This window comes from Myotis myotis, unplaced genomic scaffold (genome assembly GCF_014108235.1).
Source record: "Myotis myotis isolate mMyoMyo1 unplaced genomic scaffold, mMyoMyo1.p scaffold_m19_p_3, whole genome shotgun sequence".
NCBI classification, from domain to species: Eukaryota; Metazoa; Chordata; class Mammalia; order Chiroptera; family Vespertilionidae; genus Myotis; species Myotis myotis.
In genome coordinates, this window is record NW_023416335.1 from 183,569,840 (window position 1) to 183,596,723 (window position 26,884).

General features: G+C 41.9%; 1 protein-coding gene across 1 annotated transcript; it reads left to right on the top strand.

Annotated features, from left to right (window-relative positions):
• Positions 1-2,446: 2,446 nt before the first annotated feature.
• On the top strand, positions 2,447-3,355 carry LOC118650716 (dnaJ homolog subfamily C member 17-like). The gene has a single exon (XM_036299025.1). The coding sequence runs from the start codon at positions 2,450-2,452 to the stop codon at positions 3,353-3,355; it is 906 nt and encodes a 301-aa protein (XP_036154918.1). The 5' UTR covers positions 2,447-2,449.
• Positions 3,356-26,884: the final 23,529 nt, after the last annotated feature.

The window sequence follows — 26,884 nt, forward strand, 5'->3', positions numbered from 1 at the left end:
GCTGTTCAGGATCCTCAAACTTTTTGGCTCGTGAGCCCTTTGGAACAATTTTGTTCAAAGGGACATCAACATTTCTCCCCGCTTGTTACAAATAGTTCGTAACTGTCACACTTTTTCACCTATAGCGAGTGAACTTTAAAAACCAGAGAGATTTATTAACCTTAACTAATACCTACTTTTTAAAATAGTCTCTTATACTTGAACAGTTTTCATCCTTTATCTTCTGGAATTGATGTTTGCATTCCACATCCTCTCCAGAGTTTTACCATAATAAATTTTGTATTTGAATTCTTATTGATCATCTTATATTTCCTTTTAATAAAAATGTGTATATAGCTGAAACCGGTTTGGCTCAGTGGATAGAGCGTTGGCCTGCGGACTGAAGGGTCCCGGGTTCGATTCCGGTCAAGGGCATGTGCCTGGGTTGTGGGCACATCCCCAGTGGGAGATGTGCAGGAGGCAGCTGATCGATGTTTCTCTCTCATCGATGTTTCTGACTCTCTATCTCTCTCCCTTCCTCTCTGTAAAAAATCAATAAAATATATTTTTTTTAAAATGTGTATATAAATTGAAATTTAAGGGTAGTTTATAAATTCCCTGATCATAAAACTCTAAATCTTATTATTTCAACTGATAAAACAAATAGATTGCAAATATTTATAAGTAAACATAAAAGTAAAATTTTGTTGGGAATGCATCTTACAGAAATGGAATTGGATGCATTTTATTTTTCAACCAGCTTATTCTATCCATGCATGAGTATTACTAGAATGAGAATGAATTCAGCATTAATTCTATTCCAAGTTTTCAATTCCATGAACGTAAGCATTGAGAAAACTAGTCCATATAAATAAGTAGATGAGAATGGACTTTTGTTATAGTAATGCCATTCATTGAAACTCATTCTAATTATATGCCAAAAAAATCACATAAAGATCTAACAAAGAGAAAATATTTTTCATGATCTATCAGCTGACAATTCTGATTAGGTTCTCTTTCAACTTTGTTGAAATAAGCAACTGAAAACCACCTAACTTATGAAAGGATGTGTTAACCCATTCTGTTTCTCCAGTCCATTGTTTCTTTTTTATTGTCTTGAAGGTTTTGCATCCCCCCTGGGTATTACACTTTAGTAAGATTTGGGCTGGGAAGAATTATGCCATTGTTTGTAAAGTAGGGGAGGGACAATTGGAATAAGGGAGGCAGGAAAGCAGGGTTCTGTCACTCTGACCCCTGGGCACATTTTCAGGCAGATGGGTTTTGGGGATGGCTACCGATAGGAAGTTAGGATCAGAGAACTGATTACTTTAAAACAAATTCTCCGTGCTTGTGCACACACATCTTGGAAAGTCTTCAAATAGCTTGAGTACCCCAGTATTATGTCCACTGTCTTAGGCCTCGGTCAGCTTTTATATTCCATAAGTTGCCTCAAGGAAAAGCAAAAATAAAAATAATAAATAGTAAGAGGCATTATGGTTGACAGATACCTTCAGACGGGTACAATGCAAAATACTAACCTCAAACATTTTAACCTCCATGCCATTCTTTGAGATAGACAAGTAATGTATTATCATCCTGTATTGTTGCCGGAAGCGGGTCCGTCCTTGCTGCTTGACACAGTCGCTGCAGGGAAGAAACATCTGTACAGCATATGTTTCAAGGGACCTGGCGTATATGGCATACTGTCCTTAATATGTTTACTCCCCTTCTTAGCGCTATGTGTTTTAACCAAGGTCACCTCTCTGAGAAAGGTTGTTTCCCCAGGTAGGGATTTTTCCCTGAAGTTAGGGATTTAACAGGACTAAGGAAGGGAATAAATCAGTAAAACCCCTTAACTAAGTGCCAGGCGGGGAAGTTAATCACTTTAACTATGAACAATAAAGCTTAAGCTACATAATCTTTACTTAGGATAATCTCCTTCAGTTACTTCCTTGTAGCTTAACAGAATAGAGTAGTGACCTTGGAATGGAGATAACAAACACCCTAACCTTTGGAATAGAATGGATAGGATTAAAATCAACTGGTATAAATACAGATGTAACAGGAGAGTAAAGACAGAACCTGGCTACAGAACCTGGCTACAGAACCTGACTAGAGAACCTGGCTAGACTGCTGATCAACTGAACACTGTCTCCGTGTCATTTCTTCTTCGCCGACTCCGTCCACACCTTTGGGAACCCTTGGACCTGCTGGGGTTGGACCCCAACATATTGTAATTTAAGAACTATTAGAGCCCTGCTGGTGTGGCTCAGTTGGTTGAGCATTGTCCCATGAACCAGGAGGTAAGGGCACATGCCCAGGTTGTGGGCTTGATCCCCAGTAGCAGGTGTGCAGGAGGCAGCTGATGGATAGTTCTCTCTCAAAAATGTTTTGGACAGTCTTTGGGAAGAGTCCCAGGCACGTTTAGACTCTTGGGAGTTGTAGTACGAATCTGGTCAGGGTTGGAACCATGTCGGTGGCCAAGGAGCTCTTACAGATGGACCTATACGCGCTGCTAGGCATTGAGGAGAAGGTGGCGGACAAAGAGGTAAAGAAGGCATATAGGCAGAAGGTCCGCTCCTGCCATCCAGACAAACATCCGGGTAATCCCAGAGCAGCTGAACTCTTCCACCAGCTTTCTCAGGCCTGGGAGGTACTGACTGACGCTGCAGCTAGGGCCGAGTATGACAAGATCAGGAAAGCCAAGAAGCAGGCAGCAGAGAGGACCCAGAAACTAGATGAGAGAAAGAAGAAAATGAAGCTTGACCTGGAGGCCCAGGAGCGGCAGGCCCAGGCCCAGGACGAGGAGGAGGAGGAGGAGAGCGGGAGCACCAGGACACTGGAGCAGGAGATCCAACGCCTGCGAGAAGAGGGTTCCCGGCAGCTGGAAAAACAGCAGAGGCTGATGCAGGAGCAGATACGCCAGGAACGGGAGCAAAGGTTGCGAGGAAAGGCAGAAAATCCTGAAGGCAAAGGAACTCCCAAGATAAAACTAAAATGGAAGTGCAGAGAGGATGGTTCAAAAGGCGGCTACTCCAGAGATGTCCTCCTGCAGCTTCTTCAAAAGTACGGGGAGGTGCTCAACCTGGTACTTTCCAGCAAGAAGGCAGGCACCGCCGTGGTGGAGTTTGCGACCATCAAGGCTGCGGAGCTGGCTGTCCAGAATGAAGTGGGCCTGGTGGATAATCCTCTGAAGATTTCCTGGTTGGAGGGAGGGCCCCAGGGCAAGGACGGCCCCAGCCACCCAGGATGGTCACAGGGCTCAGTGGTGTCCGAGAGGGACTACGAAAGCCTCGTCATGATGCGCATGAGCCAAGCAGCCGAGCGGCAGCAGCTGATCGCCCAGATGCAGCAGGAGGACAAGGTGGGCAGCTGACGTAGCACCCAGCCCACCGCCTCACAGCCCCTTTCACTAATCAACTTCTTTTAAGTCTAAAAAAAAAAAAGTTTCTATCTTTCCCTCTCTCCCTTCCTTTCTCAGAAATTAATAAAAACATTCTTAAAAAAAAAAAAAGAACTATTAAAGAAGTTAAAAGTATATACTGTACTAAGTGTATATGCTACCAGCCGTGGGCAAACTACAGCCCGCTGGCCTGATCCGGCCCGTTTGAAATGAATAAAACTAAAAAAAAAAAAGACCGTACCCTTTTATGTAATGATGTTTACTTTGAATTTATATTAGTTCACACAAACACTCCATCCATGCTTTTCTTCCGGCCCTCCGGTCCAGTTTAAGAACCCATTGTGGCCCTCGAGTCAAAAAGTTTGCCCACCCCTGTTAGACACTGGATTAAGCCCTGGAGATTAAGGTTAGTGTTTGGCTGAGTTAATCAAGGAAAACTTCATGGCCAATATAGGATTTGAACAATTTGTATAGTAAGATATATAACTACATCTAAGTTTAATTAATTTGAGCTTGATCTTGAAGAGTGTATAGAATGGAATCCTTTTTAAGGGGAAATTTCGAGAGGTGTGAAGCAATAACATGGGAAAGCATAAAAATTTTTTATGATGGTGTTAACATGAGAAAGCAAAGCTAGAAAGCTAAAACAAGAGTTAAAGATTAGATTGCAGAAAATCTTGAATAAAACATTCTACTTTGAAAGACAACAGGTACACACTGAGATATTTTTTTAAAGGTGTGATATGATTAAAGTTATGTCGTAAGGGTATCAAATATATAGGAGACATTCTGAAAAGAGTGAAAAGTTAATGGAGATTAGACATGTGGTAATGGCAGGTATCAAAGCCACAAATGAATGCTCGAGCTGCAATATATATACTGAAGAGTAAAGTGAGCTATCTTGGAACTGGGCTTTTGAAGAAAAGGGTGTTTCCTATCACTGGAAAGTTTTGTTGTCCTTGTTTTTTAAATATATCTTTATTGATTTCAGAGAGGCAGGGAGAGGGAGAGAGAGAGATAGAAACATCAATGATGAGAGAGAATCCTTGATCGGCTGCCTCCTGCACGCCTGAATCCAACCCCGGACCCTTCACCCTCTATCCACTGAGCCAAACCGGTTAGAGCTGTGTTGTTGTTTTTTAGAAAGTGTTTTTTTGGTTTTGGGGGGGGGGGTTTTGAACTACAAATCTCATAATTAGAAAGAACTGGATAATAAACACCTGTACACCTGCATAACATCAATTACTAATCTTTTGCCAAATATGTGCAGGCTGTGTCCCTCTGTCTTCTCTCTGGTCTCTTTCCTCCTTTCTCCCCCTCCCCCTCTCCCCTTACTCACCTTCCTCTACCCCCTCTCCCATTCCCTCTCTCCCTCTATGTTTAGTTGCAGACATCATTACTCTGCACACATCTATTTAGAACAAGGGCACTCTCCTACACGACCACAGTGTCACAGTGTCGTTATCCCATTCACTAATGTGTGTGACTAGAGGCAGGAGCTCCAGGTGATGGAGTCCCTTCAGGTGGCATCAGGTGGAAGCTTCATAAAACCGGGAAACGAGTTCTACAGATCAGTCCCATCCACAAACTGTTCATTACCAGTCTGCAGTTAGAGAAGTATTGAAAACTTTACCACAACTTGATAGAGTAATTTTATGACTGTTGAACATAATAATAATAATTAAAAAAACCAACCAGGGCTTCTATTTTTTTATTTCATCTGTTTATTTGATTATTCTCATAACTAACTTGCACATATTTTGCAAAAATATTAGTCCACTGGAAATTTTAAAAAAAAACACACACACAAAAAAAACCCTGGTCCCTCATAGATTGAGAACCAGTGTTCTATAGCCCCCTCCTTCTTGCTTGGTAATTAATAATTATGAATTCCCCCAAGAACACACCATTGCATAAGAGCTATTTGATTAGGAATAGCATTCAGACTCATTGACTACAGCACTAATGGGTCCGATATAGCAACAGTAATTTCTATGTCACTGGTTCTACCTATCAAGCCTACTAACCTAGTGAGGACACCTCCAGCTCTCTGGCCCCTGGGGTGGGGCCTCTCATGTGCTCACAGACTCCTCTCTCCCAGTGGCCCCTTCTGCTCTGCTCCTCTAGGTGCTGCAGGCTCCTGTCAGGATCTGTGATACAAACAAAACACCCAAAGCCATGGTGTCAGCTAAAGAAATGGAGATCCTGGTGTTTGACCTTTTTTAGGGGAACCCCAAAGCAGACTGCTTGCACCTAATATCATAGTTTCCAGTGAAATGGCTCTTTATGCTTTTACTCAGAGCTCTGTTTCTCTTAGGGACCCAGACATGCTTTCATGGGCCCAGATTGGCGACAGACTTGAGTAACAGCTACCCCACGCCGTATTTATTACTCCCCATCCAATGACTAAGTCTTTCTTATAGGGCTTCTCTGTCTAAATCTCTCTTCCATTAAAATGAGTTCTGTTCTAGGAAGCAGTCTCAGCCCCCATGTCAGCAGGTTTCCTTCTGTCCTGACTCACCCGTTTGCCAGACGTGCCCAGACATGCTTGACTCCCAGCAACAGACCCAGTTGAGATTCAAGCTGAGATGACTGCCCCATCCATGTGAGACACCTCCCTATACGTGAGATACTTCCGAAAAAGTCTCTAGAATATGCAGCGATAGCCCGTTTTGCACCTTTATTTCAGGTTCCTCATTCTGCGGTTTGATACTGCCGTATTGAGCAGGATCAATAGCAGCATAATGACCATATTCTCTGATTGACTGGGAATCTAAAGAAAACATGCATGGAAAGACAGAGCATCTTACAGGAAGATCGGAAAACTGGAAAGAACTAGAAATCCAGCCGAGGCCGGTTTGGCTCAGTGGATAGAGCGTGGGTCTGCGGACTCAAAGGTCCCAGGTTCGATTCCGGTCAAGGGCATGTGCCTGGGTTGCGGGCACATCCCCAGTAGGAGATGTGCAGGAGGCAGCTGATCGATGTTTCTCTCTCATTGATGTTTCTGACTATCTCTCTCCCTTCCTCTCTGTAAAAAATCAATAAAATATATTTAAAAAAAAAAAAAAAGAACTAGAAATCCAATAAAAGCTTTCCCAGTTGGTAGATTGCAATTCAACCAAAACACAACCGAATAATGATTCTACTATTTAAAAAATACGTTTTTATTGATTTGGGAGAGAGAGAGAGAAAGGGAAGGGGGTAGAGAGAGACACACACACATCAGTGTGAGAGAGAAACACTGATTGATGGCTGCCTCCTACACTCCCACAACTGGGGATCAAGCCAGCAACATGGGCATGTGCCTTGACCAGGAATCGAACCAGAGACCTTTTGGTGTATGGGACCATGGTCAACCAACTGACCCACACCAGCCAGGGGAAGGATTATCATTTTTGAGTTATAATATTTCTGTCAATACAACCATTTTGAGACATAACTGCTTTGGCTGGCAACTTTCCACAATAAGTAGATCATAGGCATGTCTAGTATTTTGGATAATTTCTCGTTGTGTTTTTTTTTGTTGTTGTTTTTTAAATATTTTTTATTGATTTCAGAGAGGAAGGGAGAGGGCGAGAGAGATAGGAATATCAATGATGAGAGAGAATCATTGATTGGCTGCCTCCTGCATGCCCCCTACAAGGGATCAAGCCTGCAACCTGGGCATGTGCCCTTAAACAGAATCAAACCTGGGACCCTTCAGTCCACAGGCCAACGCTCTATCTACTGAGCCAAACCAGCTGGGGCTAATTGCTTGTTTTGAATTTAGTAAATGATTTTCCTATAAACTATCAATAAAAAGGTAAGCAAAATGTGAAAGGTAAATAACACACACCCCACATTTTTTATCCTTTCATGTATTTTATATCTGACTTGCTAACCAAAAAACTTTTTTCAATGTTTAAAACTCTTAATTATGAAAATTGAATTTGATGGATTAGTTATTGTAGCATACACATTACAATACCAGTTAATATTTTATCCATCAGCCTTCGAAGGTTTGGCTCAGTGAATAGAGCATCGGCTTGCATGCAAAACAAAGGGTCCCGGGTTCGATTCTGGTCAAGGGCACATGCCTGGGTTGTGGGCTTGATCCCCAGTAGGTGGCGTGCAGGAGGCAGCTGATCAATGATTCTCTCCCATCACTGATGTTTCTCTCTCTCTCTTCCTCTCAGAAATCAATAAAAATATATTTTTAAAAAATATATTTTATTCATCAAATCTCTAAAAAGTCAGTAAAACCGGCCAGGGCAACTGGTAGATTCTTTTAGCAAATATCAAAAATATCCATTGATTAGACTAGATAGAAGCATGCCTTCCTCCAACATTAATATCAGGTGGTAGATTACAAGGAAAACAAGGCTGAGCCCAAACTCTTCCAAACATATAAACTTTTTTGAGCAAGTGAGCAGAAAGTCATATAACCTACTCATGTTTCAGGAAAGTCTCACTCTCTGTCCTCAAGCATGCCTTCAAATATCTTATATGAGAGGTTCACTCTGAGAGCATAATTAGCCCAACTGTTCCGGTTTGTCAGTAGATGGAACAGAAGGTAATGGGGAGAGGTGGACAACACAGAATCCAATAGAACAGGCCTAGGAAGTAGTAGGTTACTGGGCTTTCCAGCAACTTATTCGTCATATAGAGGATATCTTTAGTGTCTATTATGTGTCAGGCCCTGTTCTTAGCACTGAGTCTATAGTTATGAGTAAAGCCAATAAAATTCCTGCTCTCATGGAATTGACACTCTGGTCAAGTGTTCTTGGACCTCTTTTCACAAGAGTGCTAGGGCTGTGAAATCTTTTTAGCTAGCCATGTATCTGGAACACCATTTGTTTCACTAATGAAAATGTATTTCTAATATCCCTTATGGTAATGAATGAATCTCTTGGTGTAAATTTCGATGAAGATCTTTGAAACGCTTAAGTAGCCACCTGGGGAGTATGACTTTCTGATTAGGGCACTTCAAATTATAACTAACCACCCCTAGAGTGTGAATGCCTAATAGGTAACTCTAATGATAACCAACCTCCCTGAGAGTGTAGATTAAAGTTAATTTACACACAAATACATTACACTGTTTATAAGGAAGTATTTTAAAGTAAATTCTAACAGATGCAATACATATGGCAGGGAGTATGGCTGACCAGAGCTTTCAAGTTTCACATACAGATTTTAAAATACTAAAAGTTACCAAATCCTTTGGTTCCCCTGGTTCTCCCCATGATCCAGCAACTACCAGAACAACAAAAGGTATATCAGACCCAGCCAGCAAGGCTCAGTGGTTGAGTGTTGACCTATGAACCAAGAGGTCACAGTTCGACTCCCAGTCAGGGCACATGCACAGGTTGCAGGTTCTATCCCCAGTGTGGGGCGTGCAGGAGACAGCCAATCAATGATTCTCTCTCATCATTGATGTTTGTGTCTCTTTCTCCCTCTCCCTTCCTCTCTGAAATCAATAAATACATATAGATAGATAGATAGATAGATAGATAGATAGATAAATATAGATGTATATACATATACATAGGCATATCAGGTGCCTCCAGGCCCCTTGTACTGTGACATGGTTTGCAACCATTCTGAATGGCCAGAGCCCATACCATTCCAGTCATTGAATCAGCGGCTCTCAACCTGTGGGTCGCGACCCCTTTGGGGGTCAAACGACCCTTTCACAGGGGTCGCCTAAGACCATCGGAAAACACATATATAATTACATATTGTTTACAGTAGCAAAATTACAGTTATGAAGTAGCAATGAAAATAATTTTATGGTTGGGGGTCACCACAACATGAGGAACTGTATTAAAGGGTCGCGGCATTAGGAAGGTTGAGAACCACTGCATTGAATATTTTGAATACCACTCTTGCTCAAATCTTTAGCCTTGAAGAAATTGACTAAACTCTCTGAATCTTACCCCAAATAACTTGGGGATAGCATTACAACTGTCTTAGCTTAGTCTGGGATTCATGCCAAAATTGATTGTCCAGGCTGCAGGACCTTTACACTCTCATTTGGTGGGGTGATGGAGATGCTTGCAGGACTTCTGTGGGAGACCGCCTATTGTCTTCACTAGCAGAGAGGTGTGGACAAGGAACCCAGAAGGCTGGTGATCCTTGAAGCCCTTGCAAAGGTCAGGGCTGTGCATTCATTGTTAGTCCAGACAATGGTAGTTGAAGCAACTTCCCCACTTATTATTATGTAAATCCTTGCTCATGGGCTAGTCTGCCTGTTACTGGAAATTGCCTGCCTAAGGGCTATGGTTGGATCCCAAACCAATAAAAGGTTGGTGCGGCCTGAGCACCAGTGGAAGTCCTTCCTCTCGAGTTGGACTGACCCGCCTGGCCCCCCAATATTTCCAAATTATCTCTTGTCTTTTCTCTTTCATTTGTGTGCGGCTCCTCGTCCAGATCCTGAGCCCTGTACCACGTAGGACGTGGAGGGAAACATTTACAACAGACTTCTGTAGGAGTCTGTGACAGGCATACTGAATTGTTCCAACGTCAGGGCGTTTCCAGAAGGGTAAGTCAAACGGGCAAAGAACCAAAAAAGTTAAAGACATAAGCAGGAGAGTGGACAATGGAATGTAAATTGGGTAGAAAGGAAAGTAAAAGCAGGACTTTATTGAATCATTTGTATTAGAGAATTTTATTTATATAAAAAATAACTATCAATGTGCATTTGAGCCGAAGCCGGTTTGGCTCAGTGGATGGAGCGTCGGCCTGCGGACTGAGGGGTCCCGGGTTCGATTCCAGTCAAGGGCATATACCTGGGTTGCGGGCACATCCCCGGTGGGGGATGTGCAGGAGGCGGCTGATCGATGTTTCTCTCTCATCGATGTTTCTGACTCTCTATCTCTCTCCCTTCCTCTCTGTAAAAAAATCAATAAAATATATTTTAAAAAAATAACTATCAATGTGCATTTGAAATGCTAAGGTTCTGGTCCATTTATGTAAGTAATCATATACATGTATGTATATGTAGTCCCACATGATCTGATGAGTGTTAATAATTGCTACTTTAGAGCAATTACATTTTCCATATCTTATTGTGATAAAATATAATAAATATAAATTTTGGTTTTCAACCCTGGTTCCTGGTAATTTCCTAAGCAATAAAAATGCTAGGGCCCAGCTGGTGTGGCTCAGTGTTGAGTGTTGACCTATGAACCAGGAGGTCACAGTTCCGATTCCCAGTCAGGGCACATGCCCGGGTTGCAGGTTCAATCCCCAGTGAGGAATGTGCAAGAGGCAGCCTATCGGTGCTTCTCTCTCATCATTGATGTTTCTATCTCTCCTTCTCTCTTCCTCTCTGAAATCAATTGAAATAAATTTAAGAAAGAAAAAAAAGATTCTAGGAACTTCTTTTGTTTTTATATATGGTCTTTGACCCTGGTTCCTTAGAATTTCTAAATCACTTGGAATTTTTTGGGTGATAGGAGCATCTTTTGTTTTAAGGAAGGGACTCTCTGGGTAGGCTCCTAGATAGCTTCAGGATGGGGGCTGGTGAGCAGAAAGACCAAGCCATGATTATTAGGAGCTTTGGAATTTTCAGCCCCTACCCCCATCCTCCAGGGAGGGGGGAGGGGCTGAAGATTGAGTAAATAATTGATCAGGCCTAAGTGATGAAGCCTCCGTAAAAGTCCCAGAACTATGGAGTTTAGATAGCTTCCAGGTTGGTAAATACCTTCACCTGTTAATATTCTTCTAAGTTCTGTGAGCTGTTCTAGTAAATTATTGAACCTGATGAGGGGTTTTGGGAACTCTGATTTATAGCCTATAGATCAGAAGTACCTATGATTGGCATGTGAAGTGGGGGGACAATCTTGTGAGATTGAGCCCTTAACTTGTGGGATCTGACTCTAATTCCAGATAGATAGTGTCAGAACTGAATTGAATTGTAAGACACTCAGCTGGTGTTGGAGAATTGGTTCACATATCTGGTATCAAAAGTACCGTGAGTGTGAGATTTAAGGAAAACACGATGTGATTTTTCTAGACACATATAATAACAAGGAAAATGAAACATGCATCCTTGACATCAACTTCTGAGAAATATGAACAGAATGGGTCTTCAACGACACCATGGTGTTCATTAGTGTTTACATTATATCCAACATTTCATTTCAAATAAAGGGAAATTATATGGGGATTATTTAGATGACCTAGCCAACTATTGAATTATCAGTTTAGCTGGAGTGTACAGTAAGTAAAAGAGAGTGGGACATTGCTATTTTGAAAAGATAGCTAAGAAGACACCACATATCTCAGAAAGTGCAAAACTGGGGAATGGAAGTAATATGTAAATATTGAGAACCTAGTATGTGTAAGTCCTATCTCGCAAACTAACCTGAGCCAATTTGGGTATGCACAACTTTTAGGTTCTTTTTGGTAGATAAAAGTAGCCACACACACACACACACACAATTTCTCTTTAACTGAAAGCCAAGATTATATCTAGAGGGAGAATTGGGTCAGTCATCCAGGAGCTTCCAGTGTTCTTGGCCAGAGGTCCCTTGTAGGATTTAGCCCAGGCCATCATTGCTAAGGGCCTCCGGGGACTATTACACGCATATGTAAGAGCAGGCAGAGTCTCTGGGATATTTTAGATAATCACAAATCTTCTGTATGTTTCATTTTGTTAGGAAAAAATCTTGTTGCTAGCATTCATCATGTTGGTCAACAGGCCCCATTTTTTTTACCAGTAAAAACCCATTTCTCACATTTAGTAAGCAAATTAAAGTGTCAGTGTTGATCAAGATACTGGTAACAGAAGCATTTGAAGCCTGAGTGTCAGAAAACCACCGCCCCTGGACTGTGCATTCTTGTTTTCTTTCTTTAGCTTTTCATTATGAACATTTTTAAACATAGATAAAAAGAGTAGCAAAATGAACACCCATATACTCATCACCAAGACTTTATGTCTTAACATTTTATCATATTTGCTCATATATTATATAGTTAGAGACATCATGACATTTCACCTTTAAATACTTTCAATATATTTTTATTGATTTCAGAGAGAAAGGGATAGAAACATCAATGATGAGAGAATCATCGATCGGCTGCCTCCTGCATGCCCATCACTGGAGATCCAGCCCAGAGCCCACAACCCAGATATGTGCTCTAACTGGAAATCGACCTCCTGGTTCATAGGTCCACGCTCAACCACGGAGCCATGCCAGCCAGGCCATCCTTAAATACTTTAGTATGCAGTTCTCACAACCTAAGTACATTTCCCCATGATTACAATACCGTTACATACTTAGTAATCCCCTAATATCCTCTAATGCTCAGTCTGGTCTCAAATTTCCACATTTTTCCCCAAAGTGGATTTCACAGTTAATTTTTAAAAACCAGACCCAACAAGAATTTGGTTGTTACTGGCTTGTCCCTTCTGGATTAGAATGCTGGCAGCATCTGGGTAATAGATTAATCCAAATGGTACACACACAACATCACAACGTATTTGCTACAATATATTAAAGAAAATTCCAGACTTCACAATGACTTCACTAGAAATTTTCAGCATTTTCTTATTTATGCCTTTCCTGAAGGCAAAGAGGAAGAAGATTTCCGAAGGACTCGGCCAGGCTACTGTATTCTCTATAGAAAAGACCTTTCTAATTCTTTTAGAAATTAATACTGATGACAACATTAATAACTGCTACTTTAGGGCAATGACATTTTCCATATCTTATTGTGATATCATGGGTGTAAGTCCTATCTAAAGTTAAATAAAAATAAAAAGATGATTTCAACACCACACTTTGAGAAACACCATGATATCACATACAAACTGTCAGGGATGACTCTGAAGGTTCTGTATGACTTGGCCTTAAACCACTTTTCTACCGTCTCTTTTGTACCCACACATACATCCTGAGCTATTCAGTGTTTACTGGCAGGGCCAGGGTGAGGGTGAGGTGAGAAGCCTGGAACAGAAAACAGAAAGAGGCAGCATTCTCTGGTTCCTGCGAGAGTAACATTTCCTTAAATGCTGGTCCTAGGCATCTCTCTCACCTTACCCTAGTCTGCCCTTTTCCCTGAAAATCTCAGGCACTTCACGTGTGCCATTTCAGCACATCCTAAAAACCCACTCAGTTTGAGATTCCCTCTCATAAAAACTTTGGAAATCAAAACATGCAATCGTTTGTTGTTGTTAATCTTTACCCTAGGAGATTTTTGTCCATTGATTTTTAGAGAGTGGAAGGAAGGGAGGGGCAGGGAAAGAGAGAAAAAGAGAAACCCAGACCAGGGCTGGGGATTGAACCCAGAACCCAGGTACTGCAATGCAGATACATGCCCTTGAGCAGGAATTGAACTATGACCTTTCAGTGCACGACCAACACTCTAACCACTAAACCACACTGGTCATGGAAACATGCAGTCATGATGACAGTGTTCATAGGTGACTTGAATTTTGGCACAAGATGTAAGATTCCCAGGTCTGTGGAGAGTCCATAGAAAACCTGAGTGTGACTTCAAAAAGGCACTCCCTGAGGAGAGAGACAGCCCTGTGGAGGGCAAAGGCTGGGCAGGTAGTGGCCGGGGATGTGCAGAACAGAACGCGCACTGCCTGAACAGCAGGGACTGATGATCCCTCGCATGTGGGTGATGTGAAATAGGTACCAGGTTTAGAGACAGGTAGAGTTTTCCAAATCCAAGGCAGCAATTGCCAGGAAACTTTGGGCTTCACCTCACTTGTGGCGTCTGTTTCCCCATCTCAAAAATGTGGGCAATAATGGTGACTTTCTTGTGAGGAGTAAAGCAGTAGGTATATATAGGAGTGCTTTTTAAATTTAAAAAAAAAAAAAAAGCCCTAGTTGGTTGGAAAATCATTCTGATATGCCAAGGTTTCGATCACTGGTCAGGGCACATACAACAACCAACCAATGGATGAATAAATAAGTAGAACAACAAATTGATCTCTCTCTCTCTCTCTCTCTCTCTCTCTCTCTCTCTCTCTCTCCCCCTCCCCCTCTTTCTCTAAAATCAATACATTTAAAAAATAATAATGAAAATTAAAAAGTGCCTGGTCTGTGTGGCTCAATGGTTGAGCATGGACCTATGAATCAGGAGGTCACGGGTTCAATTCCCGGCCAGGGCACATGCCTGGGTTGCTGTCTCCATCTCCAGTGAGGTTGTGCCAGAGGTGGTCGATCAGTGATTCTCTTTCATCATTGATGCTTCTCTCTCTCTCTCTCTCTTTCTCCCTTCCTCTCTGAAATCAATAAAAATATTTTAAAAAAGAATGACACATACTCATTTTTTTTAAAAAAAAAGAAAGAAAATGAAAAGGTGCTTCCTGCCTGTAACATAGTTAGTGCTAGTTTCCCTTCACTAAGCACTTGTAGGTTCCATGTCTGCTCAGGGCACATGCCCAGGTTTGGGGTTCCGTCTTCAGTAGGGGGCGTGCAGGAGGCAGTGTCTCTCTCCCCCTCCCTGCCTCTTTCTCTAAAATCAATAAAAACATAGTTTAAAAAACAAATAAATGCTAGTTTCCCTACACAAGCTTAAAAGAAATTTAATAAATATGTTTTCTTTAGGAGACGTTCCAGCAGTGGTGGTGGTCTCAGATCTGGCAGGACTTGAAATGATGCTGATTATTAATAATAACAAGCATTTATTCAGTTTTTACTTACGCCAAGCATTGTTCTAAGAGCTTTACATGGATTAATTCCCTTCCTCTCTCTGAAATAAAATAAAATTTTAAAAAATCTCAAATGCTCTCCAGAACATGAGTTTTGCAGTTTGTGTTTTTTACTTTTCCCACACTGTGTTCCCAAACCACAGAGTGGGAGGCCGGGCAGTGGTTCCAGGCTGTAATTTACTCTGGTGTGGGTGCACTGTGAGACGCCCACAGAGAAGGGCCCACCAAAAACCTATTACTGCGCTCTGCAGTTTATATATATATATATGTAATAGGGTTTTTTTATGTTTTTTTTTTTACAGAGAGGAAGGGAGAGGGATAGAAAGTTAGAAACATCGATGGGAGAGAAACACCGATCAGCGCCTCCTGCACACCCCCTACTGGGGATGTGCCCACAACCAAGGTACATGCCCTTGACCAGAATCGAACCTGGGACCCTTCAGTCCCCAGGCCCACGCTCTATCCACCGAGCCAAACCGGTTAGGGCTGCAGTTTCTTTTATGTATTTGAAATTAAAAAGGAGACAAAAGGAAGATTACAGAAAGGTGGGTGAAAGCAAGGCAGGGATTGGACTACAGGATAGTTAACAAGATTACGTGCTCTCTTGAGGGTGGTCACATCTTAGTACAGCCGTGGGCAAACTATGGCCCGCAGGCTGGATCCAGCCCGTTTGAAATGAATAAAACTAAAAAAAAAAAAAGACCGTACCCTTTTATGTAATGATGTTTACTTTGAATTTATATTAGTTCACACAAACACTCCATCCATGCTTTTGTTCCGGCCCTCCAGTCCAGTTTAAGAACCCATTGTGGCCCTCGAGTCAAAAAGTTTGCCCACCCCTGTCTTAGAAGGAGGGGGTCTGAAAAGAGGAACTCCAAAAGGTGGGTTTAAATAAAAAAGATAATAATAAAAAGACAAGGGTTAACCTACCCCAGGGATGTAAAGTACAGCATAGTAAATATAGTCAATAACATTGTAATAACATTGTAAGGTGCCAGGTGGGTACTAGAATTGTTGGGAGGAATCACTTTGTAAATTATATAATTGTCTAACCACCATGCTGTGTCCATATGAGAACCATTCAGCCCAGCTGTCATGGCTCAGTTGTTGAGCGTCAGTCTATGAACCAGGAGATCATGGTTCAATTCCCAGTCAGTACACATGCCTGGGTTACAGGCTCGATCCCCAGTAGGGGGTGTGCAGGAGGCAGCCGATCAATGATTCTCTCTCATCATTAATGTTTCTATCTCTTTCCCTCTCCTTCCCTCTCTGAAATGAATAAAAATATATTAAAAAAATAAAATTGTTAACATGGTACATTATATAACATGGTATATATTATATATATATATGAAACATTCAAACCTGTAAAGAATTTTTTTAATATTTTTTTTAAAAATATATTTTATTGATTTTTTACAAAGAGGAAGGGAGAGGGATAGAGAGTTAGAAACATTGATCAGCTGCCTCCTGCACACCCCCTACTGGGGATGTGCCTGCAACCAAGGTACATGTCCTTGACTAGAATCGAACCTGGGACCCTTCAGTCTGCAGGCCGATGCTCTATCCACTGAGCCAAACCAGTTAGGGCTTTAATATGTTTTTATTGATTTCAGAGAGAGGAAGGGAGAGGGAAAGTTAGAAACATCAATGATGAGAGAGAATCATCGGTCTGCTGCCTTCTACACGCCCCCCCCACACACACACACACACACACACGCATACACTGGGGATTGAGCTGGCAACCCTGGCATGTGCCTTGACTGGGAATTGAACCATGACCTTCTGGGTCAACGCTTAACCACTGAACCACAAGGCCAAACCTGTAAAGAATTTTTGTGAGTTTATTTGAACCAAACTGTCGACAGTTGCTGGGAAGCAAACTCTCAATGCATTGAGACGATTCTCCAGAGAATGGCAGTTTTGCACCTTATTTTATACATTACAATAAAAAAAGATGTGTTAGTGGGTTACATGAAATTCATTGGTGCTAGATTAGCAAGGAGGGAGAAAGCAAAGCGGGAAACCTCTGGGACTGGATAAAAAGTGAAATGAAGCATCGTTTACATAGGTGGACACAGCATAGTTACTAGTCAGCAACCAATAGGACAAAAATAAGGCGAGAGGATGTGTGGCTCTGCTCTGGTGCCTTGGCTGCTCCCTGGGGCCTGGAAAAAGGGAAGTCACCCTGACATTCCAATGGTACGTCATCATAGATGCAAAAGACAATAGACAGGCTCAGTTAAGGTAAAGACTGACTTTTGTCAGGGGAGGTACTAGCCGAGGACTTGACTCCCTGCCATAAACTGCTTTTAATTAAAAAGTTTTCATTTCAGACCATCCTTTGTGGTTACTTTAAGTCTCTGAATTTGAAATGCTGCCAAGCAGGCCTTCCCTGAACTTGTCAGGTTAGCACATGGCCCTTTTTGCCCACAGTTGTATACCTGAAACGAATATAAAATAATATTGAATGTCAACTGTAATTGAAAAATAAAATAATGCCATGATATTGAAAAAAAAAAAAGTGTGTGACCTTGATGCACAGAAACAATGGATGGACAGGGCTTCCTTAAGATAAACTTTTGGCTGAAAAGTTGCAGGGCCCTAACCGGTTTGGCTCCGTGGATAGAGCAGTCTGCACTTATCTCGGTTGTGGGCTAGTCCCTGGTCAAGGCTTGTGCAGGAGGCAGCCGATGGATGTCTTTCACATCAGTGTTTCTCTCTCTCTTTCTCTCCCCCTCCCTTCCACTCTCTCTAAAAATCAATGGAAAAAATATCCTTGGGTGAGGATTTAAAAAAAAATTAAGTTGCTGAAACCGGTTTGGCTCAGTGGATAGAGCGTCGGCCTGCGGACTGAAAGGTCCCAGGTTCGATTCCGGTCAAGGGCATGTACCTGGGTTGCGGTTGCGGGCACATCCCCAGTAAGAGATGTGCAGGAGGCAGCTGATCGGTGTTTCTCTCTCATCGATGTTTCTAACTCTCTATCTCTCTCCCTTCCTCTCTGTAAAAAATCAATAAAATATATTTAAAAAAAAATTAAGTTATAGGGCATGATGACCTACCCTGTTAAGAATTCATGATTTGCCCTGGCCAGGTTTGGCTCAGTGGATAAAATGTCGGCCTGCAGACTAAAGGGTCTCTGGTTCAATTCTGGTCAAGGACACATGCCTGGCATGTGGGCTCGATACCCAGTAGGGGGCGTGCAGGAGGCAGCCAATCAATGATTCTCATCATTGATGTTTCTATCTCACTTTTCCTCTCTGAAATCAATAAAAATATATTTTTTTAAAATAAAAGAATTTATGATTTATTACAGCACCTCTTTTTCATCCGCAGGCTCCTCTGGCCCTGTAAGAGGTAAGACTAAAGGCCGAAGAAGAAATTCTCTCTTTGTATTTTATCCTTCTCTAGTCCAGGTGGATATCTGGGCAGGCTGAGTCTGTTTAAGATGGGGTCCATCAGTCAGGGCACACTGCCTGGCCAGGGGGTTCCCATGCTAATGGTGAGCTATATCCTCTCTCTTGACCAATCTCTAATATTGTGAACTCTCAAATTAGCATTAATTCTCAAATAAGCTGTACGTTTTTATGTTGTTATTTTTTAATTAAAAATATTTGTATTGCCCTGATCGGTTTGCCTCCGTGGATAGAGCATCGGCCTGCGGACTGAAGAATCCCAGGTTCAATTCTGGTCAAGGGCATGTACCTTGGTTGCCGGCACATTCCCACTAGAGGCAGCTGATCAATGTTTCTCTCTCATCGATGTTTCTAGCTCTCTATCTCTTTCTTTTCCTCTCTGTAAAAAAATCAATAAAATATGGATGCTCAACCACTGAGCCACACTGGCTGGGCTGTATTTATTTTATTCTTATTTACTGATTTGAGAGAGAGAAGAAGGAAGAGAGGGAGAGAGAGCGATAGAAATATGGAGATTTTTGTTATTTATGTATTCACTGGTTGATTCCATTGGTTGATTCTTGTATGTGCCCTGACCGAGAATGAACCCACAACCTTGGTGTATCTGGATGACTCTCTAACCAACTGCGGCCAGGGCCAGCTGTATACTGTAGTCATTTTTTTTTAATATGTTTTTATTGATTTCAGGGAGAGGGAGAAACATCCATGCGCAAGAAACATCAATCACCTGCCTCCTGCATGCCCCCTACTGGGGATCGAGCCCAAAACTCGGCATGTAACATGACCAGGAATTGAACCCTGATCTCCTAGTTCACAGGACAACACTCAATCAACTGAGCCACACTGGCCACCTTACAGTATTTATTTTAACACTTGAGCTAATGAACACTAGACCCTAAGATGATTTCCCTTGTGTTTTATGAAATGTGTTTGTTCAGCGGACTTAAACAGCTTTAGAAGACCCACTCCCAAATTGTAGTCCTCGCTCCCACACACTGACCTCTAATCATTTTCTAACAGCCTTGCCAGTACTTTAGTTTATCTGTCAGCAAAATAGCCCGGCTTTTCACATCTATTAGCATTCCTGAGAGCTTTAAGTGAGCCTAATCATTGTTGTCATCATCAACTCCTCTGTCATTGATATGGAAGTTAACTTTAGTTTAAGTAACAAAAGTTCGTTTGCCCATAACAAATTATGCACTTTAGCACTTGAAAAGCATGTTAACCTTTCCCTCCTCTGCCCCCAAAGCAGCTATCTATGTGTATTGGCATAACAATGACAGGTCTCTTCAAACGCACCTCAATGAGCGGCCTTCAAGACACTTCCCCTCTCAGAATTCTTAGCTATTAAGATCCATGTGGGCAGAAACAGTTCAGATAATTTCCAAAGTCTGGCAGACACGTCCCATATGGCCATAAGGTAGTAGTATTTATATTTACTCCACAGATAATTTCTGAACACCTACTAGGTGCTAGGATTTGTAGGGTCAAAAAAACTCAGAAATCTCTTTTTGGTTGGAGAAAGGGATAGATAAAGCTTAGAAACGAGAGAAGCAGTTCCTAGAGGCACCAGGAGGCTATGGAGAGAGCAGGGGAGTTCTCACGGGCTCTCTCAGCTAGAGAACATATCGGTAAACAACCAGACATGATGCAGGTTCTGTTCTCAGATATTTGAATCTATTCCATTTGTGGTAGGCGGTTAGACAGACGTGAGCAGAGCAAGGACGAAGGGCCAGGTAGAGGTCACCAGGGTGGAGAGCCCCAGGTGCCTAGCAACGGGCAAACCTGGGAAAACAAGATCCTCACCTCCCTGGGTAAGTTTTCCTGCCCTAGCACATCTCTGATCCTGCCCTTTAGACTGCTGACCTTTCATATCACTGGCCATGTGGTTCAGACCCTCCCCTGACCTTTCCTCTCCTGGCATGTTGCTATTATGCCGGTTAGACCTCCCCTAGAGGGGGAAGAACAAGGGAGAATAGCCTTAAGCATTAAGCTCCCATGACAACGAGATTCCGACCTGCATAAAACACATCTAGGCCTCAGTTGTGTTTCAGCCCCAGGCTCAGAAATGCAGCAAAACCACTAGAGACGCCATGGCTGACATCAGGACCAGCTGCACTGACTGACTAATGACCCTCCTGCCTGGTGCCAACTAATGAGAGGAGACCATGGCCCTGAAAGAACACACCTGGAAAACTGCGGAATATTCTACTGAGATCCTCCCCCTGAGACCTCCAGAAAAACACCCTCCAGAGAGGTCCCAGTGCGTCTCTCTCTATGGAGCATGCCCATGCCTTTCCCACCCCCACCCTCCAGCCCATTTTCCTGGCCTCTCTCTTTCTCCTAAGCTCCAAGGTCCTGCTTTCGCTTCTGTAAAACTTGTTTCCTGGGCCCATTTCTTCTACAGCTCACTTCTTCTACCTCTGTCACTTTCTTTTTTTTTTTCTTTTTTTTTTTTAAAATATATTTTATTGATTTTTCACAGAGAGGAAGGGAGAGAGATAGAGAGTTAGAAACATCGATGAGAGAGGAACATCGATCAGCTGCCTCCTGCACATCTCCCACTGGGGGATGTGCCCGCAACCCAGGTACATGCCCTTGACCGGAATCGAACCTGGGACCTTTCAGTCCGCAAGCCGACGCTCTATACACTGAGCCAAACCGGTTTCGGCCACTTTCTTTTTTTAAAAATTTCTTCCCCCCGCCCCGCCTTTTTTGTTTTTTTCTCTTTTTTTCTGTGACTTTCTAAATAAACTTTCTCTTATAGTTTGAGTCTTGACTCTGAGTTCTTTCTTAGGCAGAACTCAAGTACCGAGGTTGCTGAACTAAGGTCCCTTCTGACTTCCCGGGTCGAGCAGCTGGTGCTGTTACGCCTCCAACACATCCACACCATTGGGCCGGCCAGGAGGTCCGCCCTCTGTGGATTTACTAACCTCTGACATAATGAGGGAGCAGGAGGTGTGCTTTGCTGCACCTTCCCTTGAAGGGAGTTAATCCCAGGTGCACATTTACATGTGGGTGTGCATACCATCTCTTAAATCCAACAGGCTTCAGCGCTGCAAGTTACAGTAATTTAATTCATTTATATTCTCAAACAGTAAGAAAAAGGAAGCTTAGCAGTGAAGTTAGGACACTCGGCCTAATCTTAGAGTGAGACAGAGTCTGATCCCTGAGAAGAGCGGTTCTAATTGTACAGATATCTTGCCCCGGTCTGCTCCATCCTTGCACATTTCTGACAGCCACACAAACAAGCTACACAGGCTGAAATCCGTTCCCTTGAGCATATTGAGCTACCAATGAATCTGGTGGAAACTCTAGATTTTAGAAGGCAAAATCAGAGGATGATTCAGAAAGTTTGCTTTTAAAGAGAGGCAATAGAACTATTGCTCAGTAGAAAATGTTAATACAGCGCAAATATAATTAGGTAGAAAGCTTAAATTAAGTGCAGCACTTGCTAAACGGACTCTCTGTAACTTACTGAAAAGATTCCTAAGCTAAGCCTACAACATTTTAATGAAAAAAGCCATCTACTAAGCCTGGTCTGATTGACTTGGTCAAATGGTACATAAATTAAATCCATCTGAAGAATCTGATCTCCAAATGGGACTTTCATTTCCATAAGACTGCAGTTTAAACAACTATGTGAGGTAAGAAAGTAAGAGTAAAATCATTCCCCCCCACGGCTGGTGAACTTGGCAGCTCACGTGGAAAATGAGCTAGCTCTTCCCCTGCTGAACAAATCCATTCAAAATGATTTCATAGTTTTCCTTCCTCATCCTTTGGAATGTGGAAGCCATTTTCCAGTGGGCTTAAATTTTTTTCTAAATTTAACCCTTCGAGAGAAAATTTTTATTCTCTCTTTTTTTAAAAAAATTTTTCCAAGGGTATGTGGAATAATGCAATGGAAAAAAAAATTTTTTTAAGCACAAATGCTGTAGGCAGGAAGTTGATTCAACCTTGTTTAATTAGAACCCAAGGGGAATAGCTGTGCCTAATATAATGCAAAGTTTTGTAATTGAACTAATATGATTTTGCAACCACCTGCCAGAGAAATAACAATGCAGGTAGATTAAATGACACCGGATTTATTTTATGTTTTGCTTTTGTATTGCAAAATTAAATAAGCTAATTAAAAATTAGCTTATTGGTTGGAGGCTGCTAGCTTTTATAGTCAAGTTGGATTCTTTTGGGGATGTCTTATTTCCCTTGCCTATTTCCTCCTCATCCTATGCCAAACTCTATCCCAGGCAGAAAGAATGTATACATATTTGCTTCTACATACATAAAATATATGTCCTAGAACAGAAACACACATAAAACTTTTACATTTTTGCATATTTCATATTTCCTGGTTTGTTTGTTTTTTTTATTGATTAAGTTAATTTGTATACTGGGACCCACAAAATGAAGGCCACACCAGTGGCCTGGCCCACATCACAAATCTAAACCTGAGTCAGCCTGCACTTAGGGAAACACCTGTCAAAAAACATACACCAATCACAATCCTCCAAATCAGCTTTAGCTGGCTTATCTTTCTAGAAAATAGGACCTGCTGGCCTTATAAGGAAATCCTGTCCAGCTAGTCAATCATCATGCTTCATTTCCCCTGCCTTTCCTGACAGTCTATAGAACACTAAAACTCGCTCTTGCCCAACATCCCTCGGAAAGAGTGCCAGCTGTGTGCAGGACACTGCATTTCCTCAATTTATAGACTACCCTTCCTCGTGTAAAGAACGTCAAACTCATGACTAAATTGTTTTACTTTTACCTTTTGACACTATAGGTAATTCATTGACATTATTCCAAAACAAGGAAGGGTACACGGAAGGCTTTCTACCCCTATCCCTCAGCTGCCCAGTTTCCCTTTCCAAAGCAACTAACATATATTTTGCATATTTTTATTGCTTTCAGAGAGGAAGGGACAGGGAGAGACAGAAACCTCAATGATGAGAATCATTGACTGGCTGCCTCCTGTACACCCCCTACTGGGGATCGAGCCTCAACCTGGGCCTGGGCCTGGGCCCTGACCAGGAACGGAACCGTGACCTCCTGGTTCATAGGCTGACACTCAACCACTGAACCACACTGACCGGGCTCCAAAGCAACTAATATTTTAAGTTTGTTTTTATTTCATTGTGGTTTTTTTATGTCTTTGCTGAAAAAAGTATACCTTCTTTTTTTTGGAGACATAAAGAAAAAGAAACAACAGGTCTAAGTGGAATCAATTTGTCTAACCCATGTCACCAAACCAAAAGTTAATGGGGCCTAATTGCAGTTTCGGGCTCACCCAGGACTGGAATTTTTAAACTAACCAGGCTGGAATTTTCTGGTCAACACTGTGGGGTAATCTTCCTGATAAGACTCCCTGCTGTCTAACGGAAGGTATCCTGGTCTGAAATACCCACTCTTCTAACTTCTTATTCCCTCCTCTTGCTGCCTATGGTGAATGAAAAAAAGGGGAGACAAGCTCAGGGGTCTGAGACCTGCATGTCGGGCCCTTAAAACTCAGAGGTGGAAAGTAACCACATAGGATGGTCTGAACATAAAAATTCCCAACTAAAAGTGAGTCATGGTGGGTAGTTATGTCCTAGGTCAGGATCTTCCCTGACAAAGGTCAATCTTTACCTTACCCAAGCCTTTCTATTGTCTTTTTGCATCTAGGTAACAAGCCTTTGGAATGTCAGAGTAACCCCCTTTTCCCCAGGCACCTCAGGGCACAATCTCCCACTAGATCTTTTTTTTTTTTTTTTAATATACATTTTATTGATTTTTTACAGAGAAGAAGGGAGAGGGATAGAGAGTTAGAAACATTGATGAGGGAGATCGATCAGCTGCCCCCTGCATGCCCCCCAGTGGGGATGTGCCCACAACCAAGATACATGCCAGTGACCGGAATCGAACCTGGGACCCTTCAGTCCGCAGGCCGACACTCTATCCACTGAGCCAAACCGGTTTGGTCTCCCACTAGATCTTATCTTGTTGCCAAATACCATCTCTGTGCTATAAATGTTCATTGTTCATTATCTTACACCCATTAATGTAAAAGAAGCATTTATCTCTCCATTTTACTTTTTATCCAAGGTCAGAGATTTACCTGCTTTGCTTTCTCCCACCTCCCTAATCTACCAGCAAACTGCCATTTTCTGGAGCATTTTCTCAATCTATTGAAATGTTTCTTCCCAGCAATTGTTAGTTTGGCTCAAATAAACTCATAAAAATTCTCTTCAGGTTTGGATGTTTCTTACAAAAACCTTCCATTTTGTACAACTCCTCAGTGTGCCCTTCTAGTTGCTAAGTGGAATTCTGCTTGGCTCAGGAATCACTTCATAAAGCCAATTAGATCTTCAGATTTACTCATGGAATTTTGTTCTTTAACAGACATTTGATGGATACTTAAGTAACTACATGTATATATTCTCTAAATACCAATCTTCATTTTTATACAAAGAGTAACATAGCAAAATATCCATTTATCTTACTGTTAAAACAATTTTATTGATTGGTTTTGGGGAGAGAGAGGAAGGGAGGGAGAGAGGAAGCAAGAGTGAGATAGAGAAAAAAACCAATTTGTTGTCCCACTTATTTACGCATTCCTTGGTTGCTTCTTGTATGTGCCCTGACCAAGGATCAAAACCACAATTTTGGTGTATTTCGACAATGCTCTAACCAACTGAACTACCTGGCCAGGGCTGTGACTTACATTTTTAAACTAAAAATATATATAATTTGACAACTGACTATCAACATTAAAAAAAAAAAAAAGAATACAGATACAGACCCTTCACAAAGTTAACTCAAATGGATCATAGACCTAAATGTAAAATGCAAAAGTATCAAAGAAGACGACATAGGAGAAAAACTACTGACCTTGGATATGGTGGTGTCTTTTTAGACATAGTACCAGAGGCACAATCCATGAGAAAAACAGAAATGCTATTCTTCATTTAAAAAAAAAAAAAAAGTCTGCTCAGTGAAAGACACTGACAAAAGAAAAGACAAGCCACAGACTGGGAGAAAATATTTGCAAAAGACGTAAGTGTGTGAGTTCTCCTGAGTTCTGTGAGCCATTCTAGCAAATGAATGAATCTGAGAGGGGTTCATGGGAACCCCTAAGATGTAGTTGGTTGAGCAAATATGTGGGTAGGTGGGCATCTCATTAGTAGTTGGCATCTGAAGTGAGGGCAGACTTCGGAGACTGGGCCTTTTCATTTGTGAGACCTGAGACTGGCTCCAGGTAGATAGTGCCAGAAGTCAACTGATTTGTTGGACACTCAGTTGGTGACAGAGAATTGGAGAATTTATTGGTGTTGGAAAAGACACCATATACTTGATGTCAGGAGAAAAATACCCTCACATTAAGAAAATGAACAACCTGATTTAAAAAAGCATGAAAGACTTGAATAGACATCTTACTAGACAAGTTATACAGATGGCAGGTATGCATATGAAAAGATGCTCATCATCATATATCCTTAGGGAACTGTAAATTAAAACAACAATGAGGTACCACTGTATACCTATTAGAATGACCAAAATCCAAAACACTGACAACACCAAATGCTGGCAAAAATGTGGAGCAACAGGAACTCTCATCCATTGCTGGTGGGAATGCAAAATGGTACAGATACTTTGGAAGACAGTTCTTTACAAAATTAAACATTCTCTTACCAGATAATAAATACAGTATCGTGCTCCTTGGTATTTACCTAAATGTGTAGAAAATTTCTATCTACACAAAAACCTACATATGCATGTTTTATATCAACTTTCTTCATAATTACCCAGTCCTGGAAACAATCAAGATGTCATTCAATAGGTAGATGGATAGACTGTGTTATATCCAGACCATGGAATATTATTTAGTACTAAAAGGAAGTGAGCTATAGATGAGTGAAAAGACATAAGGAAAATTAAGTGCATATTAGTAAGAAAAAGAAGCAAATCTGAAAAGGCTATATACTGTATGATTCCAACTATGGGACGTTCTAAAAAAATCAGTGATTCCCAGGGGTTAGAGGAGGGAAGGAGGGATGAAGAGACAGAGCACAGAAGATTTTAAGGCAGTGAAACTGTCTACACTAATAAAAGACAAACATGCAAATTGACCGTACCTTCACTATGCCTTAAGCCACACCCACCAGCCAATCAGAGTGACTATATGCAAATTAACCTAACAAAGATGGCAGCCAGCAGCCACGGAGCTGGAGCAAGCAGGAGGCTTGGTTGCTCCAGTGATGGAGGAAGCCAAGCTTTCCGCCTGCCGTGGCCAACTCTGAGCTCCACTCAAGGCAACAAAGTTTCAATTATAGAAGATAAATAAACCCCAGATACCTGCTTTCAGCTGGCCGTGGACACGGAGCTGGAGCGAGCAGGAGGCTTGGGTTGTCCCTGGCGATAGAGGAAGCCAGCTTCCTGCCCGCCCTGGCCGGCTCT